The sequence below is a fragment of the Hydra viridissima genome, unplaced genomic scaffold, assembly GCF_058129835.1.
Source record: "Hydra viridissima isolate aposymbiotic clone 2 unplaced genomic scaffold, HvirCarnegie_v1 scaffold_3, whole genome shotgun sequence".
Classification (NCBI taxonomy): Eukaryota; Metazoa; Cnidaria; class Hydrozoa; order Anthoathecata; family Hydridae; genus Hydra; species Hydra viridissima.
The window spans coordinates 16,221,223-16,244,391 of record NW_028324302.1 but is presented as its reverse complement, the minus strand read 5'-3'; the positions used below and the strand labels follow the sequence as shown (position 1 = coordinate 16,244,391).

At 30.8% G+C, this 23,169-nt stretch overlaps 1 protein-coding gene and 1 pseudogene across 2 annotated transcripts; both read left to right on the top strand.

Annotated features, from left to right (window-relative positions):
* Window positions 1–8,963: 8,963 nt before the first annotated feature.
* On the top strand, window positions 8,964–12,407 carry LOC145180335 (uncharacterized). Its single transcript, XM_090083259.1, has 2 exons — window positions 8,964–9,095; window positions 9,684–12,407. The coding sequence occupies exons 1-2, from the start codon at window positions 9,060–9,062 to the stop codon at window positions 12,147–12,149; spliced, it is 2,502 nt and encodes an 833-aa protein (XP_089939385.1). The 5' UTR covers window positions 8,964–9,059; the 3' UTR covers window positions 12,150–12,407.
* A 6,913-nt stretch (window positions 12,408–19,320) lies between these two features.
* On the top strand, window positions 19,321–21,474 carry LOC145193170 (uncharacterized; annotated as a pseudogene). The gene is made up of 2 exons (XR_016451272.1): window positions 19,321–19,624; window positions 19,911–21,474. The product of XR_016451272.1 is annotated as an uncharacterized LOC145193170 (transcript).
* The last annotated feature ends 1,695 nt before the right edge of the window (window positions 21,475–23,169 follow it).

The following is a 23,169-nucleotide window of genomic DNA, read 5'->3' as shown; positions in this document are numbered from 1 at the left end:
GTTTCGAAGTCGAAGACGAAGTATCGGCGTCGCTAAGAGTTGTGAGCCGGTTTTCAAAATCTTAAAAAGTTATATAAATTTGAAAATGACATGTCTCAATTATTTCAAATTTCTAACGGCTTTCAAATTCATTTCCAAAAATATAACAGTTTTCGAAATCGTTTGTGTAAACGAAACGAATGCGTACGCAAAGTGAACAAATGAATGTCACGTGACTTCGTTCAAATTTTAAGTTCAATGACTTCAATTTCAAGTTCAAAAGTTATATTTTTAAGTGAAGTGAAAGCGATAACTAGGATGTGGCTGTGCAATGAGCTAAACCCTTTTTTCTTAGAAAACATTTTAAAAGATTTTAACTAGAATACAAACATTTTTTAGAAAATAGTCCATTTATAACACACTAAATAAAACATTAACATCAACTATACAATAACTAACAGTTTTGTTTGTAACTTGCAATGGTTCTGTCTTTTTGGAATATAGATTAGTTATATAAAAAGTTAACGGAGTGTTAAAAGCTAAAGATGTACTATAGAATCAATAAGCAAATTTCTAATATATCAATTCGCATGAATTCTTGTTTTTTACTTTTAACAACTTGTTTTATTCTGTATAGCTTAGACATAACTAAAAAGGCTTATCAGATAACAAAAATATAAATAACGGCTTGTAGTTCTTAGTAAAAAGCCGTTGTTATGCGTATTGCCAAGCAAAACAAAATGTCAGGTATCTGAAGAACTAAATTAAATTTTTAAAAATGGTTTTGCAATTTCGTGTTCTTTTATAAACGTCGTACCAGAATAAAACAAAATCAAAGGCTTGATTTGTTTTGAGATACTTTAGGAGTCATACTTTAAAGCACCTCAAAAAAAAAAGGGGGGGGCGTCTGTCCTCTTTCACCAAACCAAGAATAAATCAACATATGGATATCGTCATTTCTTGAACACATTAAAGTTATTTTCAATTTCGTCATTTATACTGATCTTTTTAACTTAAGAAATGTTGCAAAGAGCCGTTTGACGAGATCAAGATCAATTTTATTGTTTCTCAGTTTTATCTTATCGTGAAATTAATCGAGGTGTTTTTGGTCTCTAGCTATTTGAGCCGACTATTCTTTAAAGAATGATCGAAAAATCTTGGATCGGAGTATATTGCGAGATTTGCTTAGTCTTTGGGAAACGTCTTCGTTTTTGAATGTGTTTTGGGAGATTTTTATGGGAGAACTATTCCGAGGATTATTAGGAGAAATTTATGGAAAGCCAGAAAATTAAAAAGAGAATTTTGGGAATGCGAGAATTTAAAAAGAGAATTTTGGGAAAGAGAGAAAATAGATTTTGAAAGAAGGGGAAAAGAAATGGAAGTAAAGAGATATTTTCTAATAGAAAGAGAAAAATTTTTAAATAGTTTTTGTACAGGTAGACACTTTGGCCATGAATTCCAAAGGCGGTAAGAAAATATTCTTAAGCGGCTTTTGATTGCATAACACTAACTTTATTTTGATTGCATATTATTATCTATATTAAAAGAATAAACTCGAGTTAAATATATGAAAGTATCTAAGTGAAACAATGATTATCATTTTATTTACATTTTGATTGAGAAATTATCACATCTTTATTAATTTTGCTAAGATTTTGTTGTTAAACTTTAGGTAGATCTAAAGTGTTTGAATTCAAGGAATCTACCGTTACAAGAAACATACACGAACCACACACACACAAACAACACTGAGGGCAACCCAAAAACCCAATCATAAACACTCAAACATCCTAAAATACCCAATAGTGAACGACCGAAACTGAAATTTCAGCCAAAACCGAATTTTTACTCAAATTTTACTGAAAATTTAGTCAAATTTTACTGAAAGTTTACTCAAACTGAATGTTTACTAAAATTTCTGAACCAAGTTTTGATTCAGAAATTTGAGTAAACCCAAAACCGAAATCGAAACAGTTGAAAATTAATTTAATGCCAAAATATCATGACACTCCTATTTTACATATACAGTCTGTCCCATAAGTCACTACAAAAAAACTAAACCTATGTAATAAGCAAAAAAATGTATTTCTGCTAAACCAATCCAAATATCTCATCTTCATTCTTATTGGTTAGTGTTTTTATAAAAACTATAAAACTTTGCAAATCAGTGCGCCATCAATTGGAACCAGAGAATACAAACAAAATGATCTTCTTAAGTGCATTTGTTAAGGCATCTCCATCAGCAGAGTCATTACGGCATTTAGTCGGTGGTGACTTGCTAGCACTACTAGTAGGACTTTTCAAATCATTTTTCGTGCGCTTTTCAAGAATAGCTGAATTAGCAGCATTCTATGCATCTTACTTCATCTATTGGATAGTTAATTGCACCCTAATATCTCGGTTCAAGAAAATTTGAAGTAGATTATGCAATAACTCCAGTTCCATAATCAGGAAATCAGTTTTCAAATCTCTCGAGAATCGCATCCGAGTCTCCAATGATAACAGTAAGTGGAATTCTTTGCCAATTCGACCTCATCTATTCTTAAGATTACAGAATTTTAAGATCACCAACATGATATTTGAACCTTGGAACTTAGACATTTCAAATTTCTATCGATTCGATCTAGACATTCAACAATTTTCATCGCCAAGTTCATGATTTGAATTTCATTAATATTCGGATCTCAATCGCTTAAGTTCTGAATTTCAGCAAGTAGGTACGGGTTGAACAAGTGTTGTTCAATTTACCTTATACTCAATAGCAGCTTTCTTCAAGATGCAATAGTTGACTTTGCAGAATGATTGAAGTAGCTGAAGTCTAAAGATGTTAGTTATGAAAGTCCAACCATCAAGGTTGAGCCTCTCCTCATCAGCAGTTTTTTTTCATATAGTCACATGATACATTGATTCAACTGAGGAATTCGAGTACGAGAAAATGATCTTGAAGAAACAGGGTTTTACTTTTCCTTCGTTACTTACTTCGTAATTGAAAGAAAATCTTCGCTATCCACCATGGAGAATAGCAAGTTGTCAGTGATAACCCACTTTGTCGCTTGAGTCACTTAAAATCTCAATAAAATCCTTTTGGCCATGACATTGCAACACAAGGCTGACTTGGATTTTTCAGTGTTTTTAGAGCTATTATTACTCGATGATAAGCAGAGGCAGATGATGTAGAAGGCTGAGTATATGGCCCAGGGGTGGCAACAACTCAAGCTCTTTTTGATTTAACAAATGAATTCGTCATCTGAAACATGACAGAATTTTTTGTAGATCCTTAAGTAAGGAATATTATTTGTAAGTATCTATCTAAGTTTCAAGTGCCCCATATAGTTAACAATAAAAAAAAAAAGTTATGACATCAAAATTCTAAAATGACACGATACTACTTTTTTAATAGTAAACTTGATGTAAAAAAGCAGAGATCAATAAATTTTGTTTTAAAAAATTAGACACTTGTAAAGTAACAAGGCCAGAAAAATTTTTAAATGATTTTATTGCTTGATCGCGGTCCATACTATATCATTTAAAGAACTTAAAATAAAATTTGAAAAAAGAAATTTCTTCTAAACGAATTTTCGTTTTAGGAATATAGGCATACGAATCGTATGGATTATGGGCGTACGAATCGGGCGTACGAGTCCCGTAAGTCACAGTACTTTATCACTAATAGTAAGAAAACTCAAATCATCTTGAGAGAGTCTACTTGAGAGAATGACCTCAAGTTTAATAAACATATTCAAATTTACGTCTCAAATGCTCTCAGAATTCTCGCAATGCTCAAAAAAACATCTACATCTGTGGAAGAAAATATATCGCTGACGCTTTAAGTCTTTATTAGGACACTTATTGAGTTTGCCGTAACAATTTGGGCGTCTTTTCTTAAAGAAACTAACCTTCTCGAATCAGTACAGAGAAAAGAAACAATATAAGCTCCAACTCTCAGAAAACTAAGGTATTCAGAGCGACTTGAAAAACTAAAATTACCTTGCCTTGAATTTAGAAGACTAGAGTTAATATCATCAAAAATTTGGCGCCACAACACTTTTTCTCCCTGTCTAGTGAGCTTTAAATTATAACAGAATTTTCGACTATGCTTTCATTAAAAATATTTATTATTATTATTTAAGAAAGAAGTATTTGAAAAGACTAACTTTCATCGAATTGTAAAAATGAAATTCCTTAATGTTCTTTGCAAAAATGAAACCCTTTTGAAACATTTCTTCTTCTTATTACAGATATAATAAAAATAAATTTTCACGGGGGGTTAACTTGAATGATTAAAAGAAATTCAATTGTTTAAAATAAATATGACTTTTAATATAAACAGTTTGTAATAAATAAAAGAAATTTTCAACTTATTCCATAAAAATTTAAAAGATATTTTTTAGTCAACAAAGTAAAATCCAGCTAAAACAAACTGGCATGATAATTTTTAAACGCAATGCATTCCGATAACGTTCTATTATTCGAAATTAAAAATTAAAAGCCAGGTTATTTATACTTTAAAAAGATAACTTTTAAGTTAAAATAACCATTTTTCGAGATGGCGAATATTAACGATTTGTGATATATTTTAGTACATTCAACTTTAGATTGATTAGAGCACTTTGCATTAATTTTGAGACGTGTGTTTTTTACGATTCTTAATGCGCATAAAATTGAGGAGTGAAAACCTGACCCGAATACCTGAGATTACCTGTAGACGGGTAATTATGATAACTTTACCCGATACCCAAGTCTTCGGGTCGGGAATTACCCAATTTAAACTACGCGAATATTACCCTTAGAAGTACCCGAAAATCGGGTTATAAAATGACCCGATTTATTTACCCGAAAATTGGGCAATCATATTACCCGATAAAAAAAATTACCCGATCATCGGATTAAAATTTTGGTACTTTTGGGTATTTTTGTTAATTTTTTTTAGTTGCGTTTTTTTAATTTTAACTTCATTTAAATTCTTTTAATATCATTTTTATTCCTACTTAATAGCTCAACCTACTCCATGGAAGTATTAAAATTAAAAGTAGCTGGTCCATTTTCTCTCTCTCTCTCTATCTCTCTTTATATATATATATATAGATTCAGATTTAAAATGGCCAGGCTACTTTTAATTTTGCTAATCGCGAGGTTAGAATTATTTTGTTCTATCTCCAAATTTTAACTTTAATTTTTAAAGAAATAATAACTTATGCTTTATATAATTTGTTTAAACAAATTATTTAGAAAAAAACTTGTAAAATAGAGCTCATTTTAGAAGTTATCATTACTTACCAAAATTAATAACTCATTTTCTCCCAACTTTTAAAATAGGAAATAGAATAGGGAGTTTTGTCACGTGACATTTTATCGCGGAAAAAAATATCGAATGTTTTTGAAAAACTTCGTCCAAAAAACGCAATAAATGATTTTATGTAGGTGTCGAAGAATGAAAACCCACCCATGAAAATAAATAGTATATATGTATATGCAGATGTTATTTTTTTTAGAAAAGGTTGCACTACAATAATTTTTTTGGGGACATCGTTTTGCTTTAGAATTGATAAAGTTATTTAACTTTAAATGTTTCAGTTTTGTTTATATGCAAATAAATTAAGCTAATTCTTTCGTCCCCACATAAAAATAGATTCTGCAACTATTTATTTATTATGTCAATCAGTTTTTTTGTTTGTTTTTGGCAGTCTAATAGGGTGGGTTTTTTGTTTTCTAAGTGGAAATTTTATAAATTTCCCCCGTCTTTAGATATTTATTGTTAACGCAACTTTTTATGCAAGGAAAAAAAAAGATACAGTTTTTTTTTTCAGCGCCAAAAGTTTAACGAGAAACTTTAAGGAAATATTTCATAAAATGTATATGCATTGAAAATATTAAAACACGAATATCTTTGGAACTAAATAAGCTACAGAAGTGGTTGAAACCATTTTGAAAATAAAATATATTAAGGAATCCAATGCATTTTAAATAAAAAAGATTTACATCGGCTATAAAAATTGCCTAAGCTCCTTAAATAGAACAAAATAATTCTGAAATTTGAACTCCTTCGGTGAAAATATTCATATTTCAATTTTTTTTTCTTGCCATTTGTAATTCAATGAAATAAGTGAATTGAGTTGAATTGCTTTGGGTATTTTTACTTCTTCGGGTATTTCTACTGGTATTTCTACGGGTATTCTTACGGGTATTTTACGGGTATCAAGTATCGGTTATTAAAAACAATCGGGTATTACCCGATTAAAAAGAAAATCGGGTATTACCCGATTTAAAATCGGGTATTACCCGATATAAAATCGGGTATTACCCGATATAAAAAAAACGGGTATTTTATAACTTACGGGTAATTACCCGATATATTTTTTCGGGTAATACCAAAAACAACTACCCGGATTTGAGTTCGGGTCTCGGGTCCTTACATAAATATTTTGTGTGTATCTTTTCTATCAGATCTCAGTCTAAGAATTTGTCGAGTTCAACATTTAGATTGCCTTAAAAATGGTATGTATCGTGTTAATCTTAACCCGATAGGTTTATTTATCGCAATAAATCCGTACGGCGCTTTTTTTTATGTTCTCCGTCGCGTTAAAAATATCACCGCTTTCCTTTTTTAAGATGCTGCGTCAATGTTGTTTGCGGCTTGTTTAAACCCCTTTTTTTTAGCCAGTTTTTAATATTAATGGTTAACTTGACGTTAAATATTTCTTCAATAGATTTTATAATTCCTTCAAACATATAATCTTCTGATGGATGTCAATTTATAATCAATAGTTATCAAAATTAAAAATTCCACTGCTTTGCAATGCCCGTGGTGTTAGAGAGAAGAGTTTCCCACATTTAAAACACCGTTTCCGCAATCAAGTAGCTTTGTTGTGACTGATGATTTAAATTTTGCCTTGTAGGAAAGTTTCCTGTCAGAACTCCGTTAATCTGATTTTGTGTTTTAGTAGTATTTGCTGTTTCAAATATGTTATTGTTAAAGTTGCTACTTTTCCTCTGGCTGCTTGTTTTTTTCGCTCCGTTAGTTTTTTTTTTTTTTTTTTTTTTTCATTACATTTCTCTCTACAGCTTTTGAAACTGTCAGAAATTTTTGTATGTAAAAGATTTTCTGTCAATTTGGAGCTTCCGATTGAAAAACAAAAAAACAAAAAAATTGGTAATGTAATTTCCTTTGAGATTTGATTGCATTAAAGATCTTTTTATTTCCATCCAACAATCTTTCTAGGTTCGTGAATTTGGATTTTACTCGCATTAAACGGTATTAAGTCAGCTTAATTTCGTTTTTATTTTAAGAACAGAAACTGAAGTGACAGAATATCATCATCTTCATCATCTTTAGGGTCGTCGGAACTAAGGAGTGGGGGTGGTTAAGTTCAATTTGATGTTTTAAGAGATATTGAAATTCCTTCCCTATTATTGGTGGGGTTTTTTTTTTCCCACTCCAGTTCGTAAGAACTTCCGACGGTCCTGATCTTGTTAGGAATAAATTTTTAAGGAAAAAATTGATTTCATATGGAGATTTTATGATATTACGCAATTTAATTTAATGAGAGGGATTATGGCAAAAGCTGAACTCAGCGAAACCGTACGCATTAAGCTTATCCTGCAATAAAATTTTAATTATTTAGGGTGATTTGCAAATAACGAGAAAAAAATATTTAAATGGCTTTTGAAGTTAAACGCCACCTTCCAAATTAACACCCAGCAAAATCTGTTTTCATGTAAGAAATTATGAAAGGGAATGAAATTTGATCCTTTTGAAAATGATTTAATTTTTTGTTGAAAAACTATCAAAAAATTTAATAAAAAATTCTACCAAAAAAAGAAAATAAACTATAAACAGTTGCAAATATATATATATATATTTTTTTTTTTGCAAATCAACAGAAAGCAATATCCCTCAATAAAAGATTAAAATCTTCTACAGTTACTACTACCACATATTATTTTAATCAACGTTTTAAAAGCAACACTTTAATCCCCAGTGTTCTTAGTTTGAAGCTTGATTATATATCAAATATGTTTTTAAAGCTTAGGACAAGGTTTGCCTAACTTTCGATCCTTACGCCTCGTTTAAACGCAATTAACTGATAATACAAGATATTTTAACTACGTAATAAAACTTTACATACTTATTATATACTTTTTAATACTCTATGAGGTATTTTGAAAGAAAATTTCCACGGGAAAGTTAAATTTTTCTCATGTGCTCAGACTTCGTTGAACACTACAACAAAATTATACAAAAAATTAAAGCGGCAACATTTTCAACTTCTCAATAAAACTTAACAAACTTAACAAATAGCAGTTATCTTATAAAAATCTGGCCTTTGAATGGGTGTGATTACTATTGAATGAGATTTTTAAAATGTTAATGATAAATAAGTCTGCGTAAAGTTAATAAGAAACCAATCGTTTATTTTTAATAATGGCACCGCTATACCGGTGCTTTAGAACTTCTAACAAATGCTTAAGTTCACAGTTCAGGTGTCCTTTCCATTAAGACAATTCTTTTTGGATTGAGAAGTAATTTTGCTTGTTGAGATGAAACATTGGTCAAAGTTAAAAAGTAATAAGAAATTTTTAACATGCTGGGAATTTCCAAAAACATGCTGGGAATTTCCAAGAACATTGGTAGTTTGAGAGAATTTAATGTTTATCTGCTTCATTGCACAAAGCCGCACATTGAAATTGAAAAAGGATTGCGTTAAACCAATTTTAGACTTTTTAAACTTGGATTATTTTTTTTAATAAAAGATTTATTGATATTTCTGTCATATTAAAACCATACAAAGAATTTAATGTCTGGAAGATTCAGAAAAGTTAAATTATCTGCTTTCTAACAATAACAAAGATAAAGACGAATCAACGCTGAAAGATGAAGACTGGATTTCATCTCGTGGCATCCGGAGTGGAAAGTTCTAAAAAAAAAACCCTTTTATAAAAGCAATTTATTTTATAATCTATCCATTCAAATCATTAAATTAGATTAAATAGAAAGTTTAAAAGCTCGTAACATAATATCCATCTTATTAAAATTAAGACGCAACCGGTTTAACACATTGTATATTTATCATAAAAAAAAAATGGCGAAAAGTAAATCGCACTGTGCGCCTACAAAGGTATTAATAAACTTTTTCTACTAAAGTATCTTTAAAATATTTATATAGTTGTAAAAAAAATACTTTAGGTAACCTATATATATATATTTATATATATATATATATATACATATATATATATATATATATATATATATATATATATATATATATATATATATATATATATATATATATATATATATATATATATATATATATATATATATATATATATATATATATATATATATATATATATATTAAAGCATATGCTTTTTGTGCTGACAGTTTCTGTGGTTAAAATATGTGAGAGGAATTCTGTCATTATATTTTAACTAACCAAACGTCAGAAATAAAAGTAAAGTTCTCATAAACTTAAGTACTCGTAACTGATTTATTTCGAACGTTAATTTATTTGAATTTTTTATTTTTGATAAACTTGTAATTAAGTGTTAAAATTTAAAAAAGTATTTTTATTATTAGAGAATAATGTTGTTATTCACGATAAGTTTGTTATTGATGTAGATTTATGATTCGTATATAAATTAATGAAAATTACGCTTTTGTCTTAAAAAGATGACGCAGTTCCACATTGTATATATTTAGGTTGGAATGCCAGAAAGAATCTGTGATGAGTGCCTACTTTGTGATGCGCTAGATCGATTTCGCATTCCCTTTTCAGTAACGGTCAGTGAACCTTGCACGATTAAAAATGAACGTATTCTAGATTTCGGACAAAGAATAACTATACTTGATCGTAAAACTGTAAGGCTTTTATTTGGCACTGAGTGGGATGAAAAACCATTTCGTTTGAATACCCAGGAGTTAGTCAATGTTTACGCTGATGTTGTGAATGTACTGCATCCGAAAAGTTTGAATGAACTGAAGCGCTTGCTCCCTAATGTTACTTATATCCTATCAAAGTATTCGTTTGAGTATAAGTCAACTGTGTTCAACAAGTGTGAACAATTCAAATTTAATACTAACGAACAGTTTACAGATACAAACGCCATTTGTCTTATTTCTTCTCAAGGGAAACTTATACATCAAACATTAGAAGCTCTACTTAATAAAGATCTATTTGCGTTTGTTTCTCGCATAGAAACTTTGACCCTAGAAAATATTATAGGCAGGGGTTTTATTTCTCAAAAAATAAGATTTCTTAACTGTTTACCTAATCAAGTTCCGCAAGGTATCTTAACATTAAATGAAACACATTTGTACGACACAGTTTTAACGGTAACCGAAAATCGTAATAAACCTAGTGAACAGCTGCTGTACGAAATATTTCAACTAGTCTCAAATATAAAAGTATACATTACTGACCAGTCTCTGCCAAGTCATGTTGTAGCTTTGGGAGAATACAACTCAAATGAGTACTGTGACAACATTGCGAAAATTCAATCATCTTTGATTTATAATATATACGCATCTTGCTTTTACGGGTTTCTGATTTCTGAAGAACCTTTTTTAAAAAGAAATTCAAGAGCCTTTTCGCAATTAGAAGGTTCAAAAATCGCCATGGAAAAGTTCTCAACGTCAGATATGTCAAGAAAATGGAAGTCTTGCAACAATCTACCTGACATTGAAGATGATATAAAAAAGGAAGCATCACCAATAAGATCAATATGGGCGAGACTATCAGGAAGAAAAAAACAGTACCCGATCAAAAAGAAAGTTTCCAGTCCGAATCATTCTCCAATGATTGAAGAAATCCCAAGTTTAGAAGGATTTTCTATTCGAAGTGATTCGATATCCAACGAAAATACTTCGGAATACAAACAAGAAACTCATGAAAATAAAAAACGATTGAACATCGATTGTCAAGATAACAATGTAAAGTTAAATAAAAGCAATCACAAACAAAATACTGATGAAACCTCGACAAGCAAACAAAAAAAAAAGTTTTTTTTTAAAACTTCAAGTGTCTCAAATCTAAGAAATATCGAAACTAAACAACTTGCTGCTGTAGATAAAACTGCGCTCGTATTAGATCTTAAAGCACCTTCAAACCAGGAGGAACCATCAACTTCGAAAAAAAGTGTTTCAATCCTAAAAAATCGCACATCACCACTGAATAAAGACCGCAAATTTCTGAGCAAAAGTTTAGATGAAACAACTTTATATCAAACAATGCCAAGAAGAAGACGGTTTAATACCGACGAAAGTTGCCGGGCAACAGGCTTTTCAAACGACAAGCCCTTAACAAAAAAGGTTGAGTTAAATATTAGCGTTGATTCTGGTATCGATTCACCAGGCGCTAGAAGAAAGTTCGAGCATCTCGGCAATGAGCTACCGAAGGGCGGAAAGATTTCAGACAACTTCGATAATGCTTCAAATAATATCAGACAAGAAACAAGTCCTAAGACAAAATGCACTTGTTTTACAGAATACGAACAAATGTCAAGTTTTAACCATTTACCTGTTTTCAAATCAAAAAGTGACTCCTCGTTAATTGAGAAAGATGATACTACAGATAATTACAGTCATCTATATAAACAGTATAAGTCACCATTATTGAACTCTCGCTACGAGAGTTTGGATAATTTGGCAATAAACCCACAAACACATGCAGCTAGTTTACGAAAAAAAGTAATGAGAAGCTTTGACGAGATTTCAACTTATTCTATCGAAGGAATAAGCAAAATACTGTTTAGTTTGCAACTTGGTAAATATGCTAAAATTTTTAAGGAACAGCTTATTAATGGTAAACTTTTATGTAAATTAAACGAAGAAGCTTTAAGGGAAATGAAGTTTACGCATTTCGAAGCTCGCAAATTAATGAAATACCTGCACGGATGGAGAATTAACGAAACAAATTGTACAGGTAATTTAGAAGAATCTGCAATATCAAGTTGGTCCGTAAACGATACACAGACTGCTATGAAAAGGATCAACTTACTTTCTTTAGCAAAATTTGTTGCTGAAAACCAAGTAGATGGAGAATTGCTGCATGAAATTGTTAATAGCGAAATCTTACCAACTTTAGAAAAAGACTACGGAATCCATTTAATTTTTGTAGAGCGTGAAAGATTACGTGCATATATAAATAAGGAACTAAAGTATGCTTAAGTTAAAAGTCATATAGATATACAAGAAAAAAACTATTACGTTATATTAATACGTTATACTAATACATAACCTGTAGAATTAAAAATAGCTAAGTAAATAACTATTTATGCATGCGTAACTTTTACAGAAACTTTTCGTCACAAAGTTTTTTACAATAAAAACAATTTTTTGTTTCTCAAAGAAACAATGTTATTGCTGTTATGTATTTATTTATCTTGTCTGATATTTCTATTTTTTGAAAATATATGTTTGTAGCAATTGTTTACCGATTTCCTTCCCCCTCATTCCTCACGTTCTAATCACATAAAACCATTATCAGTTGCTTTATGTTTCAAGCGCCAGTAAGGATGCACTTTTTATGAAAGGTTTTGTTTAACCGCCACAAAATAGAATTACAAGGTTTTCTGTTGAGGTTTGATTAAAAACTAATGACGTCAGGCAGTAAGCACAGTCTGATTTATCTACAATCTTTTTTGTTGTGTAACCAGCTACATTGATGATAGCTGTGACACTCGTTCTCCTAAATATGATTGCTAAATTTTTCAAACTTCATTAAAAGGTTAGTATTATCAACATTTATATCAAGTTTTAGACTGCTTTCTCAACTGTTGATATTGGCTTTAGTTAAGGATTTCATGCATTATACTTTTTCAGAGCTTTGAACTTTATGTAAACATTGTTTACTGAAATGCCTTTCTAATGTACCAGTTAGAAATTAGCTAGTTAAAACATAGTTTCATTCTCCGAAAACAAATCTATCAGACTTTATTACCAGCACTTTCATTAATTCATTACAAATACCTTTTATTATCAATATCTTTCAGTAATAAATGAATTAAATGTTTGAATAGACAAAGTATATTTAATAAATCTGTTAAATTGTATTTTTTTCCATTCATTGATTTATATTGTAAAACTTCGAAAAAAGTGGTGGCTTTTTACTGGATTAGCTATATTCAGATAACAAAAAGCCACCATGGTGTTGAACATCCTATCATCTTATTGTTTGTGTTAAACCTTTGAATTATAAATGGTTTACTAAATATTAAGTAGTTTTAAAAATTCAGCTGCAGTTTTAATGAGAAAATAGCTGATCATTCCAGTATAGGTGGTTTTATTGTTAAAATATTAAAAGCTAAATAACATTTAGCTTGTTGTTTCCTGGATGTGACACAAATATGTAATTGTAAATTTTCTTTCCTATAAAAACTCTGCTCTACAAAAATTTTGCGTTCAGTTTATACTCGCTCATATTCACAAAAATTACTCAGATACTTTCATAAAAAAACTGTTCAAACAAAGATTTACAAAGATTTCTATTAAAATCCATTGATACATCCCGAATATCAGTGTCGCGATGTTACTTTGTCACACAATGTGCTCCTTTTTGATCCTTCTGTCACTATCTTCTGGCTGTACGGTGGTTTCTCTCAATATCATTCTCTGATATCATTCCTCGAAGGATAGTAAGTAGTTTAAAGCTTCAAATGTACACCCCAGTTTTTAAGAATTCTTTTGGTCTCTTCACTTCTGAAAGCAGTACCGTTGTCCATAAATATTTTCTCTGGTACTCCTCTTTCGCAAAACATGGATAATATTTTGCGAAAGAGGAGCATTAGAGGAGCATCAATAAGATTCAAACAATTTTTCCCTTGGTAATAAGTGATATCCATGGTTAATCTCTTCTAACTTTTGTTGTCTAGTTTTTCGTGCGTCTACAATACCGATGTTTGACGTATCAGTTGATATGGTTCGCACTCCCGAATTATTTTCTATACACCTTCATTTGTTGCAGTCAGAAACTTCTTAAGAACAATGTTCTTCTGACTCCAAATTTTCGGATCCGATAATTTATTTCCAGAATCAATTCTTAATCTATCAACAAAATTTCGACACAACTTGCAAGGTCTTAAAGTTTGAACATTCTTATCCACCGACCATATAATTCTGGTTAATGAGTGGACTAAATTGTCCTTTATCAATATCAACTTCACGTCGACCTCCAAAATATAATCGTCATCCAGCTCCTTGAACACATTCCATCTTCGCCGCATTAACAGTAAAGCTAACGCTTTTAATTTCAATCTGAGCTATGCCATGTAATACGGTGTCCAACTCTGCCATATTTATATGCACTTCAGATCTATCCTTAGATTGCCATGTCATGTCTTTAATGGTGCCTCCTCTAATTTGGACAAGAGCTTCTAATACTCAGCACTTTACATTTATCACCATGTACTTCCCATTTTCAACAAGCAGGTTCACTTTCTCCTAGCATCTTTAACACTTTCTTCAGCACATATCTTATCCTTACATCATGAACCTCGTCATCTCACTCACTTGTCAAAGAACCTTCCACTTAATTAGATTTTAAACAATGCGCAACCAACCGCACACCAGAAAGTGACCCACGAACTGTCCATAAAATGGAAAAAAATTGTCCTCCTTAATGAACTCAGTGGAATTTCATCTAGCCGATTGCCTCTCAACCACATCAATTTTCCCCCAATTCTCCTCACGGCCAATCCAAGTACTCGCGCTACACAATCATCAATCCTTACTTTTTCAACCATATTTAAAAAAATGCTTTCTAAAGTGTACTCCATGCATACTACATTCTCATCAACAAAAAGTATCATTTACGTATGTACCGCTCTTCACTTTGTCATCTTGTTTAAGATAGCGCTTACTACAACTTCATGATCATCGGTCCCACGTTAAGTCCTTAAGTCACTAGGCCAAATCTCGTCAAACAATACTGTTTACTTTGAAACATCACTGTTTAATACAATGTGCGGTATATACAATGTGCGGTAGTGATTCGCGAATTTTATAGAACCATTTTCAAAAAGAGTTTTTAAAGCACTAAAAAATTACATTCATGAAGTTTTAATGAAAGAATAGTCGAAGATAAACGCTTTTCCAACCTTATCATTCAAATAAGTCTCCTTTTTTTTTTGATCATTGCCTCAAGCCTAGGATGGAAGGACTGTCAGGTGCTTATATTATCCTGAAGATATTGTTGGGTTTTTCTGAACCCATGACAAGGTGCATTGTCCTGTTGAAAGATGTAATTGCCTTCTGGGAATTTCTTCTTCAGTCATGGCACCACATAACGCTTTAGTAAGCTGATATACACAATAGGGTAACTTTTTCTTTCTCTTCGATGTAGACTGGTGGACATTTCTCTCAATTAGAAGCGATAATTCCTAGCATCATTACAGACTGAGGGTGCATGGTGTGACTCACAGGTGGTGCTTTGTCACCCTTCTGCACAATTAATCTTTCATTTCGAATATTGATCACAAAGTCAACACAATAAAGTTTTTCCTCTGAGAAATTTTTCACTATTGACGAAGCATGGCTTTTAAGCTGATTCAGAAGCTTCTTTGATTACTCCAATCTCAAAGTTTTTTAGCCTTTCTGTCAAAAGTTGGCATGTAGATCGGGCCATACTAGCTTTTCCAAGTGTTTTTAGAGTTCCTCTGACTGTCCTCTCATCAACATTGAACATTTTTACTGCCTTTCTGATGGACATAGTAGTTCTATGCTCTTTTTAGTGCACTTTTTATCAACAGTGAACAAATTACTGAAAAGAGAAATTGGGCTCTCTCAGCAGTCACGTGTTTTCACTTTGTAAAATGTTGTTTTAAACACTACAGAAATACGAATCACTTCACGTGCAAGCAAACCCGCATGAATTAATTTTAAAACTTCAGTTCTTTTGGCTTCCATAGTAAAACTTTTAACTCACAACTTTTTATTCACAATTTTATTCAAATTTAAGATGTTCATTGAATAAAAACCAACAAAAACAAATTGCGGAAGTATTTTATTTACATTACGAAACCTAGCCAAAAGTAGGTTTGTTCACCTATCGCTACTGCACCCTGTAATGTCTCATCCACTTTTAACTGGAGTAATGCTTTGCACAAGTTGTTATTTACTGGTTTGTCACCATCCTGTCTCCACTACTTGAACTTCTCCGTACTAACGTCCGAATCTCTTGTGAATGCCTCGATGAATCTATTGGCTTCCATACAGTTTAGGACCGGCCAAACTTTTGTTTTTGTAGCATTAAACCACTGCCTGTAGTAGTAGTCGAAACATTGGCTGTCCCATCGTACATTCATTATATTCCAATAACTATCTTTGCTTTATTCACTCTCGTAATTCGCTCTCATACTCCTGCTTAACGTCTTCTAGATTTGGATTGTCTCCATTTCTCCACATCCACTTAATTGCCCATTCCATTGCGTTAAAAACTATTATGTGGTCCAGCTGGTAGATTTCAAGTCGTGTCTTTCTTTCGTTCTTCACCATCGCACACAAATTCCCTGAAAAACATGATTTACATGACGGAAAAATGGTAACTCCTCCTAGCAAGCGTATTGAACTCCAAGCATCACAGTTTCGAAGGTTGAAAACATGCTTCTAGGACTTGATGTGGCGCATAGAGAAGAAGCCATTGCCATTCTAACACATCTTTGAACTTCGCCTTCGAAAGTTCTAATATTAAAATCACTCGATCAAGTCGGTTGTTCGAAACCAGTTTTTGAAAAAATTGTTGTAGAATATCCAACATCCACAAACTCTCACGTTTTTACCATCATTTTCTTTCAATACTTTCTTTCTTTACTTTTCTTTCAATTGTTTTCCAACAGCAATAATAATTGTTTTCCAACAGCGATAATAATTGTGATATTGTATGTAAGTAAAAGTAAAGTATATACCATATAACTACGATTGCGTAATTTTATTTTTTTGGAAGTTTAGAGTTATTGGTTCAAATGTGTAGTTTACACTTTCTTCTATATTATGAAGCAGAACAAAATGACAATACATTGATAGCTCTATACCTACTTAAAAACTTAGTCCTGCATTCATACTTTCCTTCAAAGCACAAGGACAAGCAATAGTAAGGCAGGAAATATTTTCTGTACCAACACAACCCAGTCTCACTTAATAGTTATCAACCCTTTTTTTATGAAAGAAAACAACAGGAAAAGATACAGGGCTTCGTAAAGCTAGGAAAATAACCTGTGTAACATTTAAAGAATTGAATGAGAACTTTAATATAAAAATCAAAAGGTGCCGGAGAAGAACTTGGTGGGATACATATTTTCTAAAAGTTTTGAAAAAATCTTTAAGAGCTAATTATCTGTATGTGGACTTATTGATAAAATTTTAACAGCAAACATTTATCATTTATTAACTCTTAAACTAATAACTAAAGTATATTTTATATCTTTAAATTAAACCATCTCAGTTCTTCTATAATTCAACTTTTGGTCAGATAAGTGATAATAGGATAAATGTTTGGTCAGATAAGTGATGATAGAATAAACATTTAGTCAGATAAGTGATAATAGGATAAATGTTCGGTCAGATAAGTGAAAATAGGACAAATGATAAAGATAAGCGATTTCATATTTTTACGCCAATATCCATGATAAAATCAAAGTACAAAAAAAAAAAGCCTTTGCAACCCAAATACTGAACTCTTTAAATCATTTTATTTTGTTACATTATTACCTATGAGCACAGAGTTATTCTCTTTTTAATTTATTTGGTGTGTATTTTTACCTCACTTTGGTGTGTATTTTTACCTCACTTTAAACAATAGAACAGTCTTGCTCTTGATTATTTCTAAAGAGGATTTTGTAACTGAAGTTATTCTTAACCTCGATAATTTAAGTGAAAAAGGCTTGGAGATGTATTTCAGGTATTGATTTCTAGGTGAACCATGACGTTATTATTTTTATAATTCAATTGCCAGGAAAAATACCAAACAGGTCCAATTCAAGATATATAGTGCGAAAGAAATATATGAAATTGCATAAATAAACGTGCTCTACTAAATGTTTACACTTAAAAAAATGCTAACGGTGAAAATATTCTTCAATGAAATTGACAATCAAAAGCTGTGAAGTCTTTAGATTGTTGAGAAGCAAGTTGTGAAAAATTTTAACTGAATTTAAAATTAAGATTAAAAAAAATACTTAGAAAAGTGAAATGAAAAATAAAAACGACAAACTTTATAAATTCTTTTCAGGATTTGGTTTAATTGTTCCGGCTAATTCTCTTATTTTGGGAACCTGAAGCCCATTCCTGGATGCAATCCCATTTATTTCATAAACAGTTAGTTTAATTGTTGATCTAATTTATATAAACAAATACTTAGACGGTTAGACGAAAAGCATTGCAGTAAATATACAGGGTGTCGCAAAATTTCCGCAAGATTTGAATTTAATAGAAAAGATTGTTTTTTTCTTTAGATTGTAAATTTTTTATTGAACCATAAAGTAGGATAGGATAAGCTTATGTATGGAATAGCACATCAGGCAAATGGCCACCACGGCTATGCTGGCACATATGCATTCTTTTGTCAAAGTTTTCCATGACCATTTTGCATAAATGTGACTCAATTTCGTTTATGCAGCGTTTAATTTCCTCCTCCAATGCACGGATGCTAGTAGGCTTGTTGACATAGATCTTTAACTTTAAACGACCCCATAAAAAGAAATCCAATGGTATTATTTAAACTAGGGGGCCAATTCTAATCACCGAAACGAGAGAGTACACAACCAAAAAATGTCTTATGCAGTAACTGAATTGTTTTACGGGTTATATGGCATGTGGCACTATCTTGTTGAAAACACATGTCATCCATATCAATGTTATCCAACTTAGGTAGAAAAAACTCTGTATCATTTCGCGATATCGAGTACCAGTAACAATCATTGCTTGACCAGTCTCATTTTCAAGGAAGTATGGTTTAATGTTGCCTCCAGCCAGAAATCCGTACAATACAGTGACACGTTGAGATGCATTTTTTTTCGACAGTCATATCGTCAGCTCGGAATACAAGTGTCGTATTCGACATTTTTGAAAAAAATGACTTATATATGCGAACTATCTATTTTTTGTGGACTTATTTTACAAAAAATTATCCGATAGCTCAATTAGTTTTTTTTCCAATATAGTTCAGTAGATCATTTGTCGTAAATAAACTTTTTATACGAGACGCTCGAGGTACATTTGTTGTACTTAGCGTAGACCAATAGTAGCCTTCTATTTGCTCACGTGGCTTTAGATTTAACTACGTATATTCCGTTCATTTGTTTACTTTTAACATTTGTTTTTTGTAAATAAAAAGTAATACATTCCATTTGTTTTTTAATATTGAATTGTCTTTGAATAGAATTGAATTGTTCAGTAAATAAAAATTATTACTCGTAATTAAAAGAACTAAACAGTATTTATAAATATATCGTTTGTTTGTAAAGATAAGTAACAAATATGGAATATTTTATAACAAATATGGAGTATTTTATGGCTTCTGATGCTGATAATCCGATACCAATAGTATTGGAGCTAAACCACCAAATGCAGGAAGAAACTCCTGGATATGTAGTGGAAGACCCTACTAATTCATCTTTTTCTTCTACTATCATTTCTCCTAGCAATGAAAAGTAAATATAAAATACTTGTGTACAAAGATTTCATTACAATACGTCTTGTGCTCAAATAATTTTAAAGAGATCATTATTTTTACATTCTAAATAAGTTCTTGAAATTTCTTTTATTATCATTACCTTTTATTTATTTTTTTTTTACATCAACTGTATTTATGCATTGTTTTTTTATAATGTTCTAAATTACAGTTTTAATAACATTAATTTTTCTATTTTTAATAAGCAGTTTGATAAATAGTTTCCAATACAATAGATCTATAGTTACTTTAATTATATTTTGCAGAAAACTCACAAGAAAAAGACAAAGAAGTGTTAACAATTGGAAAATAAATGTCAGAAAAAAGCAAAGGCAGTGTGGCAAGTCCTACATTGATAGAAATGGTCAAGAGAGACCAGAGAGAAAAGTAGGAGAAGCTTGTTCTTCAGCGTGTAAACTAAAATGTTTTGAAGTTTTCAGTGCTAATGACAGAGTTGAAATCCATTCTTATTTCTGGAACTTAAGTGACACTAAAAAACTTAACTTTTATACTCAAAATATAGAATGGTGGGATTGTAAAAGAAAAAGTAAAAATTCAGGAATTGAAAAACATAAGAAGTGTGTTTATAAATATCATTTTGAAAAGAACAATGTTAGAAGTAGAGTTTGTAAATTATTTTTTCTAAAAACTTTAGATATCAGTGAAAGAAGAGTTTACTATAATTTTAATAATGTGGTAAATAAAGTAAGTGGGCTACCAAGGTCCTCAAAGAAAGGAAAGATGATTTGTAGGAAAACTCCTAATCAAGTTTTAGATAAGATCAGAGAACATATAAATAGTTTTCCAACAGTTGATTCACACTATTGCAGACAGAATACTAACAAAAAATATTTAGAGCCGTCATTAAGTACAATTAAAATGTACAGGTTGTTTACACAAGCTTACCCAGAGTTCAATGTAAAAAAAGATGTTTATTATTCAACTTTTAATACAGAGTTTAATTTGGCATTTCATAAACCAAAGAAAGATTTGTGTGATTTATGTCAAGAGTATAAAAACAAAGAAGATGATCAAAAAATACTGCAGCATAGAGAGAGTAAGCTATTAACTAGACAAGAAAGAAAATGTGACCTAACTAAAGTTGCAAATGGAGATTACAAAAGCACAGCAGTTATAACTTTTGATTTAGAAAAAGTATTTCCCCTTCCAATTGCTAATATTTCTGCATTCTATTATAAGAGAAAATTAAACTGCTATAATTTCACGGCCCACTGTTCATTGAATAACAAAACTTATTTTGCACTTTGGAATGAATCTATGGCTGGTAGAGGTGCAAATGAACTTGCAAGCTGTCTGTATAAACTATTAAAGTTAATTATTCAAGACTGTCCTAATATATCAATTAATCAAGTTATTTTGTGGTCTGATTCTTGTGTTTCCCAGAATAAGAACTCAATTGTGTCTATGGCAATAAAAATTTTTCAAAATGAAAGCGGAATACCACTCATTGAACAGAAGTTTAGTGAACCTGGTCATAGTTCAGTACAGAATATTGACACTGCGCATAGTGTGATTGAGAAAAAATTAAGACATTTTGAGATTTACAGCCCTCCTACCTTATTCAAGTTACTGTCATCTATTGAAAAATCTTCTGGAGTAGAATTGAAAGTCATACAAATGTACAAAGATGACTTCAAAAACTTCAAACTTGCTTCCAAGTCTTTATATTTCCATAAAGTGCCTTTTGCAAAGGTAAAACTAATGTGTCATGAAAAACATCTACCTTTTCATATTAAATTCAAAAAATCGTTCTCTGGTCCGTTAATTGAAGAAAGATTGGTAAAAGGTACCCCTCAGAGAAAAAATAAACAGAAAGTTGAAATTTTGAAAGAATTTCCTCCATTAAAAAATGATTCAACACGTTTTTTGCTCTCAGATAAAAAAATTAATGACCTTGAGTCAATGGTAAAATATTTCGTTGGTGATGATCTTGAATTTTATAATACTCTTTTTAAGTCACAAAGCCTGAACATTTAAATATATCACTTTGTAAAATGTTTTAATAAACATTGTATATATTTATTTCTTTATTGTAAAAGAAGGTACGATAATGGAAATGGTTGTTTTTTATATTTAAGGTTTAACTTATTTATATTATTTTTCACAGACAAATTAAAAGATATCTGTGATAAATTAGATATTTTATTTTCAATTATTCAAAAATAATGTTAATAAAAATTGCTTAATGCAAAAAAAGAAAAAATTGTGAATATTTAGTTATTTTTAAATTGAGTAAGTGAAACCTTGCATCATACTCAATTTATTAATAAGTATATTTGAAGTTTAAATAATTTTTATATAAGAAGCTTAAAGATTAAAAACTGCATAATTTCTGAATATAATGCCGATAAATTGGTTACCGGGAATGAATTAAAGAAAAAAAATGCGAAGGACAGTCAAACTAAAACTATACTAATGCCATAAGTCATTGTTAGTTACAACATAAGTAAATTTAACCTTAATTCACCTACTATCAAATTAATTGCATCTATGACAATTGTATTCCGACAAAATGTTCTGATTTCGAAATACATTTGTCATATTTGAAAAAACGTGCTCAAAATTACAGGGGAAGTTTTTTTTTGTTCGTTTTTTTAACAATTTAAACAAAAACTTGTATTGATTTTAGTCAACTTTGTTAAATTTCAACATGTAATTAAATTTACATAAAGAGATTTTGTACTTTAAACTTTGAATGCAAATTTCTCAATTTAAACACAGTGTCGTATACGACACTTGTATTCCGAGCTGACGATATGTGGGTTCTCAGAATCCCAAATGCGGCCATTTTGACGTGGGGAAAATGTGCTTCATCGTTTTGAATGATTTTGCTCGAGTATTCAGTATCTACATGTTGATGTTTAATTATCCATTCAACAAACTCTCTTTGCTTTGCTTGGTCATTAAGCTTCAGTTCTTGTGTCAATTGAACTTTGTAACCACGGAGATGCAGTTCTTAAATGAGTAAACGCTATAGAGAGCTTATTGAAATTTGCAATTCTTGTCCACGTCGTCTAATTGATGTTCCTGAACTTTCGCCAAAACTCACGCATTTCTTTGATATTGCCATTTGAGCGATGAAAACGCGTTGTTCTCTCGTATAACGCTCCATTTTACTAAAACCCTAAACTGTCAGCTGTCAAAATGTTTCTTTTTTTTTTTTTTTTTTTTTGTTGCCCACACTTTGCTGCACAAATGGTGCCAAATTCATATCCTGTTTGAATTTTGGGACACCCTGTAGAACAGTTTATTATCTTATCATTTAGAAGAAAAGTTACAAAAACCATGATTAAGCACACAAAAGGAGTTGTTTGATTTTCAGAATTGTTTGATTTTCAGAATGTGTCTGAGACAAGTTTTTTGAAACTTTCCAGAAAAATGAAGGTATTTTGTAAACTAATTAAAGAGTTGCAAAACTACTTTTAAATCTCCTAATAAACAAAAGAGTTTTTAAAACAATCAGGTTCGTCAACAAAGATAATATTGATGCCATTCGCAAACAGT

Excerpts from the sequence above, each read along its gene's own strand:
- LOC145180335 (XM_090083259.1), top strand. The coding sequence starts at position 9,060 with ATGGCGAAAAGTAAATCGCACTGTGCGCCTACAAAG. Across the intron at positions 9,096-9,683 it reads CGCACTGTGCGCCTACAAAG|GTTGGAATGCCAGAAAGAAT; the intron begins GTATTAATAAAC and ends GTATATATTTAG.